General features: G+C 42.2%; 1 protein-coding gene across 1 annotated transcript in view; it reads left to right on the top strand.

Annotated features, from left to right (window-relative positions):
- UNC13C (unc-13 homolog C) overlaps positions 1 to 19,146 on the top strand; it is a 1,075,146-nt gene that overhangs the window by 366,425 nt on the left and 689,575 nt on the right. Inside the window, exon 12 of the mRNA XM_075345771.1 lies at positions 17,434 to 17,603. Within this exon, the coding sequence (XP_075201886.1) occupies positions 17,434 to 17,603 (170 nt within the window). The remainder of the gene's footprint in view (positions 1 to 17,433; positions 17,604 to 19,146) is intronic.

Below are 19,146 nucleotides of genomic sequence, written 5' to 3'. Positions count from 1 at the left end.
CCCCAAAAGTATTACCCGTTTGCCACCGCACCAAGGTGGGAAGAACAGGACAAAGCACCAGCATTGGAGCGTCCAAAAGATTTACCAGTTCTGGGGTGGCTTCATGCTGCTATTTTTAGGCTAGGAGGGGCCAAATAACCATTGTCCTTCACACCCTGATAATACCAAGTCCCAGCTGTGTGCTTTACCTAGGCTGGTTGTCAAAAATAAGGGTGACCGCACACCGTTTTTTATTATTTTTAAGGTACAAATCCCTAATCTTGCACAAATAACACCAAATAAAAAGAGAGCAGACTAGAATAAGCCTCACAATATAAATTATATAAAATAATAAATTTGTATTTAAGGTTTTCCACAGATTTAAAAATGTAATTTGAGGCTAAATCTTTGTAGGCAGGGCATAAAGATCTATATTAAAACAATCCAAAGCATAAATTAGTATTCGTGCAATAGTAAGAGCATCTTCACATTGTGGCCATTTCACTGACACAAAGCAAGAGAAAACAAAAACTGAGCATATACCTTTTAGTAAGTAAATAATAAAATAGTAGTATTACATGTAAAAAAATCAAACAATAAAAAAGTAATAGTTAAATCATTTTAAATTGCATACTGCCATAATTACTATACTAAAAATATTGCGCAAATTTTGATCAAAATGTGTACGTCTATATGCAATGACAAGGCATATAAAGTCACCTTGTCTTTGCATATTGACTCAGTTTAATCAAAATGTGTGCTAAGAACCTCACTTTTAATGCACAGTTATTATGACAGTAATGCAATGTAAAATTATTAAAATATGCAGTGCCTGCATATATAACTTAGTGCTCGCTGTGGGCTGCCGCACCTTTGTGGGGTTTTTTACTTGTGTTGTCCTGTAACTTCAGATCATCATCTACAAATGTATTTCACTTTCTTTTGTGGTGCTTTTTATTTTGCAGGTGGGGTGCTGGGATTTACATAGTGTGTCCTTAATAATCGTTTTAGTATAAATCAGAACACATTATCAATTGATCAAAAAAAACTTAAATAAGTTTAAAAGATTCAATGCAGATATGAAGTCAGCCTAGTATAAGGGCGGCTTTGCACGTTGCGACATTGCACGTGCGATGTCGGTGGGGTCAAATCGAAAGTGACGCACATCCGGCGTCGCAGTCGATATCGCAACGTGCAAATCCTTTTTGATACGATGAACGAGCGCAAAAGCGTCGTTATCGTATCATCGCTGCAGCCTCCGACATTTCCATAATGCCGGTGCAGCGACAGGTGCGATGTTGTTCCTCGCTCCTGCGGCAGCACACATCGCTGTGTGTGAAGCCGCAGGAGCGAGGAACATCTCCTTACCTGCCGCCGGCTGCAATGAGAAGGACGGAGGTGGGCGGGATGTTACGGCCGCTCATCTCCGCCCCTCCGCTTCAATTGGCTGCCTGCCGTGTGACGTCACTGTGACGCCGCACGACCCGCCCCCTAAGGAAGGAGGCGGGTCGCCGGCCAGAGGGACGTCGCACGGCAGGTATGTGCGTGTAAAGCTGCCGTAGCGATAATAATCGCTACGGCAGCTTTCACTATATATCGAACGTGCGACGGGGGCGGGACTATCGCTACAGCATCGGTAACACATTGTTACTGATGTCGCAGCGTGCAAAGCCCGCCTACGATTAGGTGTAGGCGGATGCCTCTCCTCCTGCCAAAAGTTAAAATGAAACTATAACAAGGGAAATGCAAGTTTCTACTGTATTTTTTTAACAGAGCAACAAAGCCACAGACAGCATATACTAGGCTAGCTAAATATCTTTCTGCATTATAGCAACATGTGGAAGCAGATGGATACTAACCATACTTGATGTGCCCTGACACCAAGAACATGCAGACCTAAGACCTAAGTGATACTTTGGGCAAATAGAAAGGAAATTCCAAGCCCAGAATTTCCCCTTTGGTTGTATAACCTGTGAAGATTTCCTTACTCAAATTCCTCGGTTCTAATTGCGCTTTGCTTCCAATGCGAGATCATCATAAGCGATATGCTAATGACCCTCGGCTCCCGCTGTGCTGCGAGTGTGAGCCGAGGGTCATGCGACTGTGATCTGATCTTGTGTTCGAATCACAGCTGTGGAGGAGAGGGAGGGGACACTTTCTCTCCTCCATCGCACTGCACTTGACACTCACCCATAGATTTGTATGGGTGCGTGTGAGCCCGAGAGTCACCGCCAAACGCAGCAGGCTGCGATTCTTTTCTCGTGCCGATATGGCATGAGAAATCAATTGCAGATGGACAATGCCCCATAGGTTTGCACTGGTGTGAGTGCAATCCAATGCTTTATTTATCCATGCAAAATGCAAAACATCCATGCAAAACGCAATTGTAACCGAGCCCAAAGACACATTAAGGCCTTGTGCGCATGCTGCAGTTGTGCTTTCACCAAAAAATTAACCCTCTGGCAGAAAAACACACCTTGTGCCAGAAAACGCATAATGAAAACGCATTTGTTTATTGTGCTTTTTTTGCACATTTTTGTCCCATGCGTTTTTTAGTATATTATCATAGGTGGACTCACAAATACCAGAAGTCGGCGGGTCTATCTGGATTTAAAAATAAAAAACAGTTCTGGCCCGGAATTGATCCCGATTATCTGGCTGGATGCCGGTACTCATATAAGTTTATGGGGACCTGAATTCGGCTCTTAAAATGGTCATGGAAGGTATAGGGAAATAGGTGCAAGCACATTATACTTGACGAGTCTCTGGCAAGGCTCTTTAACTGCTCCTGCAAATATATGGTTACGCTCAATACCCTCATACATAATCACTGCTTTCCACGCCCACCGGTGCCTGTGATTGATTATAATCAGACAGCACCCCCACCACTATGTCCATCTATATCAAACTTTGAAAATAAATAAATCTAATATATAAAGCTCAGTGTATGTGTGCATGTATGTATGTCCGCTAAAGGAATCTGCACCGTCGAATGTACAATCACGAAATTTTGCACAGACACTCCATGTGACTCAGGGAACGTCATAGACTATGTTTGGGCGGGAAAATTTAACCCCGTGCTTTCCAGTTACTCTACAAAAATCCTGCAGCCATTAAACTGAATGGAGCTGGGAGTTGCAGGCTATAAATAGCAACTGTCAGTGGTTGCTATAGGAACAAAATAAAGTGTTAGTATAACAAGCTTATGTGTGAGTTAAAAAGATGTTGGTGGTGAGACGGATAGAGAGAGACAGAAAAAGACAGACAGACAGACGGGGAAAGAGACAGACGGGGAAAGAGACAGACGGGGAAAGAGACAGACGGGGAAAGAGACAGACGGGGAAAGAGACAGACGGGGAAAGAGACAGACGGGGAAAGAGACAGACCTGGAAAGAAACAGACCTGTTAAGAGACAGCCCTGGAAAGAGACAGCCCTGGAAAGAGACAGCCCTGGAAAGAGACAGCCCTGGAAAGAGACAGACGGGCAAAGAGACAGACGGGCAAAGAGACAGACGGGCAAAGAGACAGAGCGGGAAAGAGACAGAGCGGGAGAGAGACAGAGCGGGAGAGAGACAGCCGTGGAAAGAGACAGCCCTGCAAAGAGACAGACGGGAAAAGAGATAGCCCTAGAAACAGACAGCCCTAGAAACAGACAGCCCTAGAAACAGACAGCCCTAGAAACAGACAGCCCGGCAAAGAGACAGCCCGGCAAAGAGACAGACTGGGAAAAAGACATACCTAGAAACAGACACCCAGGCAAAAAGACAGCCGGACAAAGAGACAGATGGGCAAACAGACAGAGGGAGAGACAGACAGATACAGAGATTGAGACAGATAGTCTGATGCAAATACAGACAAAGAGATAGAAACAGACAGACCAGGAAAGAGACAGACAGCGAGACAGACAGACAGCGACACACAGACAGAGACTGGGAGAGAGACAGAGAGACAGTTACTATCCCGGGCAACGCCCGGGTACTACAGCTAGTCTAATATATAAAGCTGAATGTGTGTATGTATGCATGTATGCATGTCTGGGATTGGCATCTGCACCGTCGCAGCTACAGCCACAAAATTTTGCACACTCACACGTCTGGACCCCAAGAGACTCATAGGCTATGTTGTGAGGTGAAATTTTAACCCCACGCATTCCAATTTACCAATCAATTTTGCCCCTATCTACATAATGGGGAAAAAGTGAAACGAAAAGTGTATCCGCACCGTCGCATTTACAATCACGAAATTTTGCACAGACACCTCATGTGACCCAGGGAATGTCGTAGACTATGTTTTGACAGGAAACTTTAACCCCGCGCTTTACAGTTACTTTCCAAAAAACATGCCTCCATTAAAGTACATGGAGCCTGGAACTACAGGTTATTAGTAGGAGCTGTGATTGGTTGCTATAGGAACAAAAGACATTCATAGTATACGAAGCTTATATGTGAGGTAATAAGATGTCGGTGGGGAGACGGATAGAGAGAGACAGACAGAGAGACAGACATGGAAAGAGACAGAGAGATAGAGACAGACAGGGAAAGAGACAGACAGAGACAAACGGTGAAAGAGACAGACAGAGACAGACGGTGAAAGAGAGAGACAGAGACAGATGGGGAAAGAGACAGACCTGAAAAGAGACAGACAGAGACTGGCCTGGAAATTGACTAGCCTGGAAAAAGACTAGCCTGGAAAGAGACAGATGGGGAAAGAAACAGATGGGGAAAGAGACAGATGGGGAAAGAGACAGACAGACATGCAGACAGGGGCAGAGACAGGCAGACAGGGAAGGAGGAGACAGCCAGAGAGACAGACAAAGATAGATGGGGAAAGACACAGACCTTGATAGAGACAGACGGGGAAAGAGAGAGAGAAATAGAGACAGACAGACAGGGAAAGAGACAGACAGAGACAGGCAGACAGGGAAAGAGACAGACAGGAAAATTCACAGACAAAGAGACAGGGAGACAGACGGGGAAAGAGACAGACCTAGAAAGACTCAGATGGGGAAAGAAAGAGAGAGATAGAGACAGACAAAAATAGAGACAGACAGAGACAGGCAGACGGGGAAAGAGACAGACGGGGAAAGAGACAGACCTGGAAAGAGGCAGACAGAGCACATTACTTGGCCAATTTAGTTAAATCTGTGTGGAGTATTCTGTGGTGTTGAAATATATGTTGTGAAATGCTTCTATTAGCTTAGTTTTTGCCTTTTAATAATTACATTTCTATCTATTTGTTTTGTGGTTTTTGTGTGCAGATTAAATATTTGTTAATACATTCTATTTTGTTAACAACAGTTATTAACCCGGCCGAAGCCGGGTAGTACAGCTGGTATATAATAAATTGGAATGGGGTCCCCCTACAGATAAAGCATACGGCTACAGGCTGCAGACTCCAGACATGTGCTTATCTTGGCTGTGTATCAAAATAAGGGTACGCTCACACGAGCATTGAAATCAGATGAGAACAATGCGAGAAAATCTCGCACTGCACTCTGACCAATGTTAGTCAATGAGGGAGAGCAGTTGGTCAGGTTTTCTCGCATCCAGATTCTGGATGCGAGAAAAGTAGCAGCATGCTGCAATTTTCTGCGAGAGCCGTATCTCTCACACCCATTCAAGTGAATGGGTGCGAGAGAAACATTGGACTGCACTCGGATGTTATCCCGGTGCAGTGCGATATATGCACAGGCTGACAATGGAGGAGATGGGGGGATTAACCCCTCCCTCTCCTCCGCAGCGCCCCCCCTCAGCTTCACAGCTGTTACCTGATCGCAAGATCGGATCACAGTCGCATGACACTCGGCTCATGCTCACAGCAGAGTCTGAGCCGGGGGTCATTAGCATTTCACATTCATTACTCTCGCATCGAATGCCATACGCTCGTGTGAGTCCAGCCTAAGAGTAACAGTATACGGCTTTATTTAAATAAAAATAAATAAATATATATTATCGATTGCCCTGATGCTGTGGCAGTTGGGGTATTAAGGGGTTAATGTCTGCTCACAGCTGCCACTAACCTTTAGATTAGTAATGGGAAGTATCTATGAGACCCCCATTGCTAATCTGTAAGTGAAATGAAATAAACATATACACCGAAAAAATCCTTTATTTGAAATGAAAGACAAAAAGACCCCTCTTTCACCAATTTATTAACCCCAAAACACCCAGGTCTGACGTACTCCACATAATCCATGACGATTAGTAGCTCTGCTACATCAGAAGGCCTTTATAAATTAATATGGGGATCAGCATCCAGCCAAATACCTGGAATCAATTTTCCGCCGGAACTGTTTTTTGTTTTTTAACCCGGTTAGACCCGCCGATCTTGGGTATCTGCAAGTGCACCCATCACAAAATGCTGTTTAAAAATGCACAAAGAATTGACATGCTGCTTCTTTTTTCTGCATCCAACATTGCAAGGAAAAAAGAAGCAAAGTGCGCCCAGCATTTCTGAATTCTCATAGTCTTTGCTGGGGAGGGAAAGACATGCAGTTTTGGGCAACAAACTGCACCATAAAATCCGGAAAAATTGCAACAAAATATGCAGCATAGAGCCCAACAAATCTCATTGACAAACAGTGAGTCCACCCATATCCTGTCCACCGCCATTAAAATGAGAATGGTGGCAGCTATAGGCATATAAGTGGTGTCTAGGTATAGTAAAGTAGCCATGCGCTATGCAGTAAAACCACCTATAGCGCCACCTGGTAAAAAACAATGGAGTTAGCATTTTTATCTCGAAAACGGAATGAGGTAGAGAAAACAAGTGAATTACAAAGTTGTAGGGCATCATCAATTCAATACGAATCGACACCTTGCATACAGAAATGCTATGATATGAAACCTATGACTCCCCCCAAAACATTGAATGCTGGTCATACATATGGCGCTCAGTTAACTTTGATGCTCAAAGTGGCCATCGTCAGCTGCAATTGTAGTGTTTGAATGGTGCACATTGGGGGTAACATTAGCATGATTACATGCAGTGTTCAACCCAAAAAAATGTTTGAAAACGCCCACCCACACTTCCCCAGAAGTGATCTGGTTATGGCTGGCTGTTTGTGGGCAGAAACTCAAACTGCCAATTAGTTACTTACTCTGCGGTTTGTGTTAAACTCGAGCCAGTGGAGACTTCGCTTGTTTGCTGCTGGTGAACCGAACCTCCACGGAACCTCTCATCTCTACTCATGAGCCATTGGTTGGGGAACCCTGCTTTTGTCTATACTATTTTTGCTATAAAAAAGCAAAAGATAGTGCTGAGACAGTGAGACAAGCCTAAGCGTGAACAGTCTAAACCACTCCAATATGGAGATCATGCTTATGGGTTCTTTCAAGGCCTTGCTAATGTCATCAAGTTAACTTTGAGATATTTTCTATAGTGGATATGTCCCTAGATCTTAACAGTTCTATGAATTCATGCAGAAACTTGATTTTGTCACTATTGGGCCATTGACCTCGGGACTGTTCTTGTAAGTAGAGCACAAAAGAGCTAGACTATCTCCTTGAATGGTGTCTGCATAAAACAATTCTCTCCCCCCCCCCGTAAAACAAAGGCTTCTGTATGATGCTCTACTTTACGGGCCATGTCAGCAATGAATGGGTAAAAGAGCTTTCAGAAGCATCTCAGGAGCTTATAAATCAGCTTTGGTTTAAGCTATCCATCTGCTGTCTTGTGGTCCTGTCAGCACTCAATACAACATTTCAGTGTATTACAATACATATTATTACATGTAAACACTAGCTACTAGATTTATGTGCCCGATGTCCTTGCATTTAGTATTGTGCATTTAATGTATGCGTTTTTTTTTGTTTTTAATTCATAATGCAACAATAGAACTATTACGACCCAGGGACATATGTCCTACATATAACATCTCGAAGTTAACTAAATGACTTTAGAGAGTAACGTAATAATTATAGGTATATGATGAAGTATATAATAGATATTATCTACACACGTAATGGAAAAAACAGCAAGATTTAACATATTGTAGAAGCTGTACTAAACATACAGTACTTATGATAGTACGCCGTTTATTGTACTAAGTCTTATTCTATTGAGATTGTACCTATAAAATATCCTAATACACAATTAAATATGGCCAATAACCAACTAGAAATGCAAAAATATATTGTTATTATAGAACTCACAGTTGATCATCACAACTATAAACATACGGTACATACACAAGACACAACTAAAAATGCAATATTTGGCCCTGGGTATAACGTTACACATAAATGCCAAAAAGTGGCCCAAAATATGACTCAATGTATCAAGCAATGTACTCAGAGCGATACATATCATTGTTCATATTGCCAGAGACTTCACTGCTCATCTTTCTCTTACAATCCAGTGTACATTTCACATATGGCTTCCTCAGGTAGTGAGGTCAGGGGGGGTGGGGGGGGCAGCCCATTATCTAGACATCAGCTGGCATGTTTAACTCCAATTGCCAAAATTTGGGATGCTGTGTTAATTGTAGGGAAAGCAACAGTGCAGTTTTTGGAAATCTCTTTTAGCCATGTTTTATTCACAACAGAACATATATCAGAAGATGAATGTTAGACATTTTTTCAATTCGTTTAAAAAATTAACTCATTTAGAAATTGATGGCAGCAACACATCTCAAAATAGTTGAGATTCGATTAACAAAAGACTGGAGATGTAAGTGATACTAATGAAAAACAGCTGGAGGGTCAATTTTCAACTAAGTCATGTAAGTTTGTATAAAAAGAGCATATTAAGGCTACTTTACACACTGCGATATCGGTCCAGATATCGCTAGTGTGGGTACCCGCCCCCATCTGTTGCGCGACACGGGCAAATCGCTGCCCGTGCCGCACAACATCGCCCAGACCCGTCACACATACTTACCTGCCCGGCGACGTCGCTGTGACCGGCGAACCGCCTCCTTTCTAAGGGGACGGTCCGTGCAGCGTCACAGCGACGTCACTGAGCGGCCGCCCAATAGCAGCGGAGGGGTGGAGCTTAGCAGGACGTAACATCCCGCCCACCTCCTTCCTTCCGCAAAGCGGCCGGGAGGCAGGTAAGGAGAGCTTCCTCGTTCCTGTGGCGTCACACATAGCGATGTGTGCTGCCGCAGGAGCGACGAACTACATCGTTACTGCTGCAGTAACGATAATCAAGAATGGACCCCCATGTCACCGATGAGCGATTTTGCACGTTTTTGCAACGATGCAAAATCGCTTATCGGTGTCACACGCAACGGCATCGCTAATGCGGCCGAATGTGCGTCACCAATTCCGTGACCCCAGCGAGTTCGCATTAGCGATGTCGTAGCGTGTAAAGCCCCCTTTAGAGAGGCAGAGTCTCCCTGAAGCAAAGATCATCAGAAGTTCACTAATCTGTGGACACCTGCATCTAAAAAATTGTGGAGCAATTTTAGAAAAAATATTATTGAATGTAAAATTACAAAGACTTTGAATACCCCACCATATACAGTACATAATATCAAATGGTTTAGAGATTTTGGAGAAATGCACATGTACAAGGGAAAGAGCCATTGGTCATTATTAGATGCTTTTGATCTATGTGCCCTCAGGCAGCACTGCATTAAAAACAGGTGTGAGTTAGTATGACTGCATAAGCTTTGGAATACATCCAAAAATCATTGTCTGTGAACAGAGTTTGCTGTGCAATCCACAATTGAAACTTAAAGCTTTATCATGTAAAAAATAAGCCACATTTGAACACAATCCAAAAACTCTGATGTCTTCTTTGAGCCAAAGCTCATTTAAAGTAGACAGAGGTAAAATCAAAAAGTGGTCAGATGATTCAAATTTGAAATCCATAGAAACTATTGATGACATATTATCTAGACTCTAAAGGAGAGGGACCATCCAGCTTGTTATCAGTACACAGTTCAAACGCCTAGATCTCTGACGGTGTGGGGGTGCATCAGTGCTTTTGGTATGGGAAGTTTACACATCTTGAAAGGCACCATCAATGTTGAGCATTATATAGAGGTTTTAGAACATCATATACTCCCCTTTAGACAACGTCTATTTCAGGGAAAGCCTTGCATATTTCAGCAAGACAAAGCTAAATCACAAACTGCGTCCATTGCAGCAGCATTGATTCTCAGAAGAAATGTTTGGGTGATGAACTGGAATTCCACAGGCGTGACCTTTCACCCATAGAAAACAATTAGCGCATTATGAAATATTTCTCAAAGTAGACCCAAGACTGTTCTGCAGCTAGAACCCTTCATCAGACAAAAATGTTCCCTTTCCAATGCTCCAGAAATTGATGTCCTCACTTTGCAAATGCTTACAGACTAGTGAAAAACGAAAAGGGAAAGTTACACACTGGTAGATATGACCTCGTCCCAATTTTTAGGGGGTATGTTGCGCCACCATCAGTTTCTAAATGAGTTTTTTTTTTGGGGGGGTTTCTAAAGAAATGTAAAAATCCCTAATATTCGTCTTCTGATCTGTGTTTTATGTTCTGTTGGGAATGAAATATGGCTATAAGAGATTTCCAAATAATTGAATTCTTGTTTACTTTACATTTCAAAGTGACCCAACTTTCTTTTAGAGTTTGAGGCTCTATCCAATAGAAACCAGTGTTTGTTAGTGGGCACTCGGTGCCACCACGTCACCACCAAAGGTTGTGTCCAAAGGGGAGTTTTACTCCAAATATAAAATATAGCTTTTAATAAGAAATATTAAAAATATAAATGTATATACAGTACAGACCAAAAGTTTGGACACACCGTCTCATCTCTAGAACAACTATTAAGAGGAGACTTTGTGCAGCAGGCCTTCATGGTAAAATAGCTGCTAGGAAACCACTGGTAAGGACAGGCAACAAGCAGAAGAGACTTGTTTGGGCTAAGGAACACAAGGAATGGACATTAGACCAGTGGAATTCTGTGCTTTGGTCTGATGAGTCCAAATTTGAGATCTTTGGATCCAACCACCGTGTCTTTGTAGAAAAGGTGAACGGATGGACTCTACATGCCTGGTTCCCACCGTGAAGCATGGAGGAGGAGGTGTGATGGTGTGGGGGTGCTTTGCTGGTGACACTGTTGGGGATTTATTCTAAATTGAAGGCATACTAAACCAGCATGGCTACCACAGCATCTTGCTGCAGCATGCTTTTCCATCCGGTTTGCGTTTAATTGGACCATCATTTATTTTTCAAAAGGACAATGACCCAAAACACACCTCCAGGCTGTGTAAGGGCTATTTGACTAAGAAGGAGAGTGATGGGGTGCTATGCTAGATGACCTGGCCTCCACTGTCACCAGACCTGAACCCAATCGAGATGGTGTGGGGTGAGCTGGACCGCAGAGTGAAGGCAAAAGGGCCAACGAGTCCTTCAAGACGGTTGGAAGACCATTTCCGGTGACTATTTCTTGAAGCTCATCAAGAGAATGCCAAGTGTGTGAAAAGCAGTAATCAAAGCAAAAGGTGGCTACTTTGAAAAACCTATAATATAAGACATATTTTCAGTTGTTTCACACTTTTTTAAGTATTTCATTGCACATGTTTTAATTCATAGTTTTGATGCCTTCAATGTGAATCTACGATTTTTAGAGTCATGAAAATAAAGAAAACTCTTTGAATGATAAGGTGTGTCCAAACTTTTGGTCTGTACTGTATATATATGTAACGTTTAGTTTTGGGGGAAAGTAATGAATCCATGACTTAGCTTAGTGATGCCTAGGCTCCTTTTGACCTTCACAGACAGACATCACATGGGAAGGGAATGATAACGGTCAACATTAGTCCTTTTTACCCATAAGGATTTCTATCGGCTATCTGACACTTGACTCATTCCCTGTGAGGGTGGATGGCTACGAGACCACCCCTTCCCTACTTGAATATACCTAGAAGCCCTCCAGTTTATTCAGACCACCCTCCCTGTGTATTTATACGTATATAAGATTTGTTAGGGTAAGATTAGGGAAAGCCACCGTTGAGCGGGGAGACAAAAATAACATTAAAGTAATTTCCGCTGGTAAGCAGGACCCAACTGATAGGAGAGATAACAGGGAAAGAAAGATAGATAAAAAGAAATTGTCTCACCTAACATCTTATAATATTGTGAAGCAGATAACCCATATAACCACTTTATAAAATTCCTTCGGTTCACACATGAATACATATATATATATATATATATATATATATATATATATATATATATATATATATATATATATATATATATATATATATACATACAGTGCCTACAATTAGTATTCAACCCCCTGCAGATTTAGCAGGTTTACACATTCGGAATTAACTTGGTATTGTGATATTTGGACTGTAGATCAGCCTGGAAGTGTGAAATGCACTGCAGCAAAAAAAATGGTATTTCTTTTTTTATTTTTTTTTTTAAATTGTGAAAAGTTTATTCAGAGGGTCATTTATTATTCAACCCCTCAAACCACAAGAATTCTGTTTGGTTCCCCTAAAGTATTAAGAAGTATTTCAGGCACAAAGAACAATGAGCTTCACATGTTTGGATTAATTATCTCTTTTTCCAGCCTTTTCTGACTAATTAAGACCCTCCCCAAACTTGTGAACAGCACTCATACTTGGTTATCATGGGAAAGACAAAGGAGCATTCCAAGGCCATCAGAGACAAGATCGTGGAGGGTCACAAGGCTGGCAAGGGGTACAAAACCCTTTCCAAGGAGTTGGGCCTACCTGTCTCCACTGTTGGGAGCATCATCCGGAAGTGGAAGGCTTATGGAACTACTGTTAGCCTTCCATGGACTGGACAGCCTTTGAAAGTTTCCACCCGTGCCGAGGCCAGGCTTGTCCGAAGAGTCAAGGCTAACCCAAGGACAACAAGGAAGGAGCTCCGGGAAGATCTCATGGCAGTGGGGACATTGGTTTCAGTCAATACCATAAGTAACGTACTCCACCGCATTGGTCTCCGTTCCAGACGAGCCCGTAAGGTACCTTTACTTTCAAAGCGTCATGTCAAGACTCGTCTACAGTTTGCTCATGATCACTTGGAGGACTCTGAGACAGACTGGTTCAAGGTTCTCTGGTCTGATGAGACCAAGATCGAGATCTTTGGTGCCAACCACACACGTGACATTTGGAGACTGGATGGCACTGCATACGACCCCAAGAATACCATCCCTACAGTCAAGCATGGTGGTGGCAGCATCATGCTGTGGGGCTGTTTCTCAGCCAAGGGGCCTGGCCATCTGGTCCGCATCCATGGAAAGATGGATAGCACGGCCTACCTGGAGATTTTGGCCAAGAACCTCCGCTCCTCCATCAAGGATCTTAAGATGGGTCGTCATTTCATCTTCCAACAAGACAATGACCCAAAGCACACAGCCAAGAAAACCAAGGCCTGGTTCAAGAGGGAAAAAATCAAGGTGTTGCAGTGGCCTAGTCAGTCTCCTGACCTTAACCCAATTGAAAACTTGTGGAAGGAGCTCAAGATTAAAGTCCACATGAGACACCCAAAGAACCTAGATAACTTTGAGAAGATCTGCATGGAGGAGTGGGCCAAGATAACTCCAGAGACCTGGCCGGCCTGATCAGGTCTTATAAAAGACGATTATTAGCTGTAATTGCAAACAAGGGTTATTCCACAAAATATTAAACCTAGGGGTTGAATAATAATTGACCCACACTTTTATGTTGAAAATGTATTAAAATTTTACTGAGCAACATAACTTGTTGGTTTGTAAGATTTATGCATCGGTTAATAAATCCTGCTCTTGTTTGAAGTTTGCAGGCTCTAACTTATTTGCATCTTATCCAACCTGCTAAATCTGCAGGGGGTTGAATACTACTTGTAGGCACTGTATATATATAATATTTCTTATTAAAAGCTATATTTTATATTTGGATTAAAACTCTCTTTTTTGGGTATGTTTGATGACTCCAAGATATTTATCTTCTTGATAATGGTTGATTGTGTCCAAATGGGCCCATAGCTTGTATTCATGTGTGCATAGCTACGCTTTTCATCAAATTGTACATGTGACATTACCCTGCTGGTGTGGTGATGGTATGGCCATTTTGGAGGTGGTTATATGATATGAGAGAATGTAAATAAAGCAAAGTAAAACCCAAGTTAAAAAATGGACTTCTAAAGAAAAATTAGCCTTCAAAAATGCTCCCATGATGAAAATTTTTGAGAAAATCCATGCCCCTAGTACATTGAATAACTCTTTTTACTCACATATATGACATAATATCACATAATGACCTATTGTCAGCAAAACGTAACGGTGACCACTCTCTGCTTATTCTTCTTGACCTTTCTGCCGCCTTCGACACTGTTGACCTCCATCTCCTTCTCTCTATGCTCCATTCTATCGGCTTAAAGGATACTGTGCTTTCCTGGTTCTCTTCCTATCTTTCTGGCTACTCATTCAGTGTATCATTTGCTGGCTCCACATCTTCTCCTCTTCCTCTCACTGTTAGGGTCCCTCAAGATTCAGTCCTTGGCCCTCTTCTTTTCTCCCTCTACACTACCCCAATAGGAATGACAATAACAGATTTGGCTTTCAGTACCATCTTTATGCTGATGACACACAGCTATACACCTCATCCCCTGAGCTCACCCCCGCTGTACTACAGAACACAAGTGACTGCCTGACTGCAGTTTGCAACATCATGTCTGCTCTCTATCTGAAACTTAACCTTTCCAAAACTGAACGGCTTCTTTTCCCTCTGTCTTCCAACTTTCCTAAACCTGATATCTCCCTCTCTGTGTGTGGCACAACGATAAGTCCTAGACAGCAAGCCCGCTGTCTGGGTGTTATACTTGACACTGATCTCTCCTTCATCTCTCACATACAATCTCTTGCCCGCTCTTGTCGCCTGCACCTCAAGAACATCTCTAGAATCCGCCCCTTTCTCACAATGGAAACGACAAAAACCCTCACCATGGCCCTGATCCACTCCAGTTTGACTACTGTAAATCTCTATTAATTGGTCTCCCCCTAACTAGACTCTCTCCTCTACAGTCCATCCTTAATGCAGCAGCCAGGGTCACTTATCTGGCTAACCGCTACTCAGATGCCTCTGCTCTGTGCCAGTCATTGCACTGGCTGTCCATATATCAAAGGAGCCAATTCAAACTGCTTGTTCTCACCCACAAAGCTCTCCACTATGTGGCACCCCCCTACATCTCCACCCTCCTCTCTGTCTATCACCCCACCCGTTCTCTACACTCTGCAAATGACTTTCGACTAACATCCACACTAATTTGAACCTCCCACTCTCGAATCCAAGACTTCTTCCGAGCTGCACCAAACCTCTGGAATGCTCTACCCCAAGAAGTTAGGACGAATCACAACTTACTCAGCTTCAGACGAACCTTAAAAATGCATCTTTTTAGGGCAGCCTATCACACTCCCTAGCTGAACTAATTTCACCTAATCTCTCCACAACTTCTCAGAAAATAACCCCACATCAAACTCCATAGCACCCAAATGCATCTCAAGGCTCTGGCCAACTGGTCCAGGAAGCCATTATCTATCCCCTATTTTCTTGAGATGGCTGGATTTTCATTGTAAATAAGCACTTGTACCTTGCCCACCACATCCCATTGTAGATTGTAAGCTCTCACGAGCAGGGTTGTCTTTTTTCCCTTTAAATATTGTATTTTCTATAACTGTTATTTGTTTGTATATGATCCTCCTGAATTTTAAAGCGCTGCGGAATATGTTAGTGCTATAGAAATAAATATTATTATAGAAATAAAGATTATTATAAAAAATAATAAAGAAAAACCTGGTACTTCTGAAATTTTAAACCATTGGCATGGTGGTCTGCAATGGTAACGCTTCGTCATCTTGTGATCTGTGGGAGACTATCGACTGCCAAACACTTTAGGTCCCACAGTCACTGTTGACTGGCATCTATGGAGAATTTTTCCTATGCTAGCTGTTACCTCATGAGACTATATATTACAACTGTTCTCATGAGGTATAATCCGCAGGTGGGGCAGTTTTGTGTGTGGGTATACTCAGATTATTATTATTATATGTATATTGACTATTATTATATGTATATTTAAATTTCACATTTTTTTTAACTTGCAAGGTATTTGGTTGTACATGTATGTCTACATATGAGCTGGAGTTATATACATCATATCTTCTTCAAGTATATAGTTGTGATAAGCTATATAAAAAGTTGTGCAAGATTCTAAACTGATCAGCTATGTTTTTTATTATTGCTGGAGCTGCAGCACTCTACGCTGATATGATCTAGAAAAGACATCTAAATTCTAAGAGAAAAGAACTATTGTAAGGGTGATATATAGTGCACTGGCGTAAGGCAATACCTTACTGTAAATTAGTCTGTATTCATTCTGAATATGTTTGGCAAGCTAGTACTAGAGTAATGAAAAGGTTAATGTCTTAAAATCTGCCAAATCTTGATGGTTTTGGTAATTCTGATGAGAACACACTAAAAGAAAGTGATCAATTCATCAAGACTGGTGGTGTTCACACTGTCTTGATGGGGAGATGTGATGGAGTCAGACACTCCTGATTCATGAAGAGGTACATACCTCTTAATAAACCAGGAGCATCGGTTGGGTGGCGTGCACCTCTGAGTGCACCTTTTCCAAATCCTACACCAGTCCATATGAGAGTACAATTTATGGCCTAGTGAACACCACCCCTCATAATTAATTAGATGAATGGCATTCACCATGTTTCCGTCCTGCCCCAGTTCTTCCCAATTTGTCAGAGCTTGGCAAAAATGGAGTGTAAACGCCAAGAGTCTAAAGATTTTAGCACAACTTTGAGTTGTGCCAAAAATATGCTACTTTTCAAAGCTTTTTACTCCAGAATACTTGTGTAAAAATGTTGTTGATTCAGGCGCAAAGTCTTGTTTAGGGATCTGACTAAACTGAGGGGGATGCAGGACGCGTTTTTACGGATTATGCAGGTATGTATAATAGGTGAATTGCAAACTGATAATATTAAAAGGAAGCTTTTAAACCCCGAGAGACAGAACAGACTGGGAATAAAACCTTTTGACAATACACTCAGAGCAGGAATAAATAGATCAAATAGCAATATGCTTCTCAGACCAATTGGGGTCATCACAAACGTGGACCAAACCTCAGTCAGGAGACAATAAAACTTTCACACCCTTTATCGATGAATGGCTCCAATACTTGCTTCCACAATTGTTTTTGACCCTCCTCAAAGTGATAGTTCTGCTTCACTTCACTTATCTTATTTACTGCACTATTCTATGTCCTGCATTATATACATGACTTCAGATTTTGTGTTATACTAAGCCTGATGAAGAGACCTGAGTAGCTTTCAATTAGCCATTAAAAGTTATAAACCACTGAGGACCCTCAATTTTTAATATTTTTCTATCTACTGGCTAACATGGTGCAAAGTTAACTTGTTCCTGTACTATTAACACAATTATTTTTATGAATATATTTTGTTTCTCACAATTTTATTCACAGTGAATGCCACAATTCTACAGACCGGATCAAAGTGAGGGTTTGGGATGAAGATGATGACATAAAATCAAGGGTGAAACAGCACTTCAAGAAAGAATCAGATGACTTCCTTGGGCAAACTATTGTAGATGTAAGAACCCTCAGTGGAGAAATGGATGTCTGGTACAATTTAGGTGAGTGCTTACTTGTCCTGGCTAAAGACTACAGAAAATTTCCAGTATTGCAGGGCTGTTTAACAAAACTTTGTCACAATGTTGAGGATGTTAAGGCTATAACACATAAAAAAGGTGAATTAAAGGCTACTTTACACACTGCGATATCGGTCCCGATATCGCTAGTGTGGGTACCCGCCCCCATCTGTTGCTCGACACGGGCAAATCACTGCCCGTGCCGCACAACATCGCCCAGAGCCGTCACACATACTTACCTGTCCGGCGACGTCGCTGTGACCGGCGAACCGCCTCCTTTCTAAGGGGGCGGTCCGTGCGGCGTCACAGCGACGTCACTGAAGCGTCACTGAACCGCCGCCCAATAGCAGCGGAGGGGTGGAGATGAGCGGGACGTAACATCCCGCCCACCTCCTTCCTTCTGCATAGCAGCCGGGAGGCAGGTAAGGGGAGCTTCCTCATTCCTGCGGCGTCACACGCAGCGATGTGTGCTGCCGCAGGAACGAGGAACAACTTCGTTACTGCTGCAGTAACGATTTTTAAGAATGGACCCCCATGTCGCCGATTAGCGATTTTGCACGTTTTTGCAACGATGCAAAATCGCTTATCGGTGTCACACGCAACGGCATCGCTAATGCGGCCGGATGTGCGTCACAAATTCCGTGACCCCAACGACTCCGCATTAGCGATGTCGCAGCGTGTAAAGCCCCCTTTAGTGAAAACGAGAAGTACCTTTTTCATAGTAAAAACATGGTGATAATAATAATAAGGCCCTAACACTAAGATGTTTTACGTCAGTCTTCATGGAGGGAGTACTAAAGAAATATATGCCAAATTCATTAGAACTTGTGCCTATTAAAGGAGTTCACCGGGAATAGAAGAAAATAAATAACTGAAGGAAATGTCGTTATAAATAAATTTCTTAATGCATTTAATTATTAGCAAATTACTCTTGTTTTGCCTATGGAGGTCATCACTAAAGAATTAAAATAGCCACCGCCTTGTTACACTGACAGAAACTCTCAGCATGTGCAGTAGGAAGCTCCTTTGCTGTGACCTGGAAATACTTGTATTGTTATTTATTCAGAATTGTGAGCGACTTTTCCTTTTCTCGGCACTTATGGTATCTCAGAAGTATGAATGAGTTACATCTTCCTATTTATAAAGGGAAGCGGTGGAGCTTCTACTGCACATGCTCACTGGCACCTGTCCAAACATTCTAGGACAGGTGCTTCTCAGTGAAACAAAGTGGCTATTTTAGTACTTTAGTGATTACTTACATAGACAAAATGATTATGAATTTCCAATTAAATATAATTAGAAATGTATTCATATTGACATTTCTTTTATTCTTTTTCTATTACTGGAGAACTCATTTGAAGAATGTGTTGCATTTTGCAACTTTTGTTTACCTCCATCAGAAATGATACTCCAACCAGAGGCTAGTGGACATTTCTGGCATGATTTACGAGACTTTTGTTGCGTAAGTTATGATTATTTTTTGGGGGGGAGCAAACCTTAGTCACCCTCCATCCCGTTCCAGTGCCGT

The sequence above is a fragment of the Anomaloglossus baeobatrachus genome, chromosome 4 (assembly GCF_048569485.1).
Source record: "Anomaloglossus baeobatrachus isolate aAnoBae1 chromosome 4, aAnoBae1.hap1, whole genome shotgun sequence".
Classification (NCBI taxonomy): domain Eukaryota; kingdom Metazoa; phylum Chordata; class Amphibia; order Anura; family Aromobatidae; genus Anomaloglossus; species Anomaloglossus baeobatrachus.
This window is presented reverse-complemented; position numbering and strand designations above follow the sequence as displayed.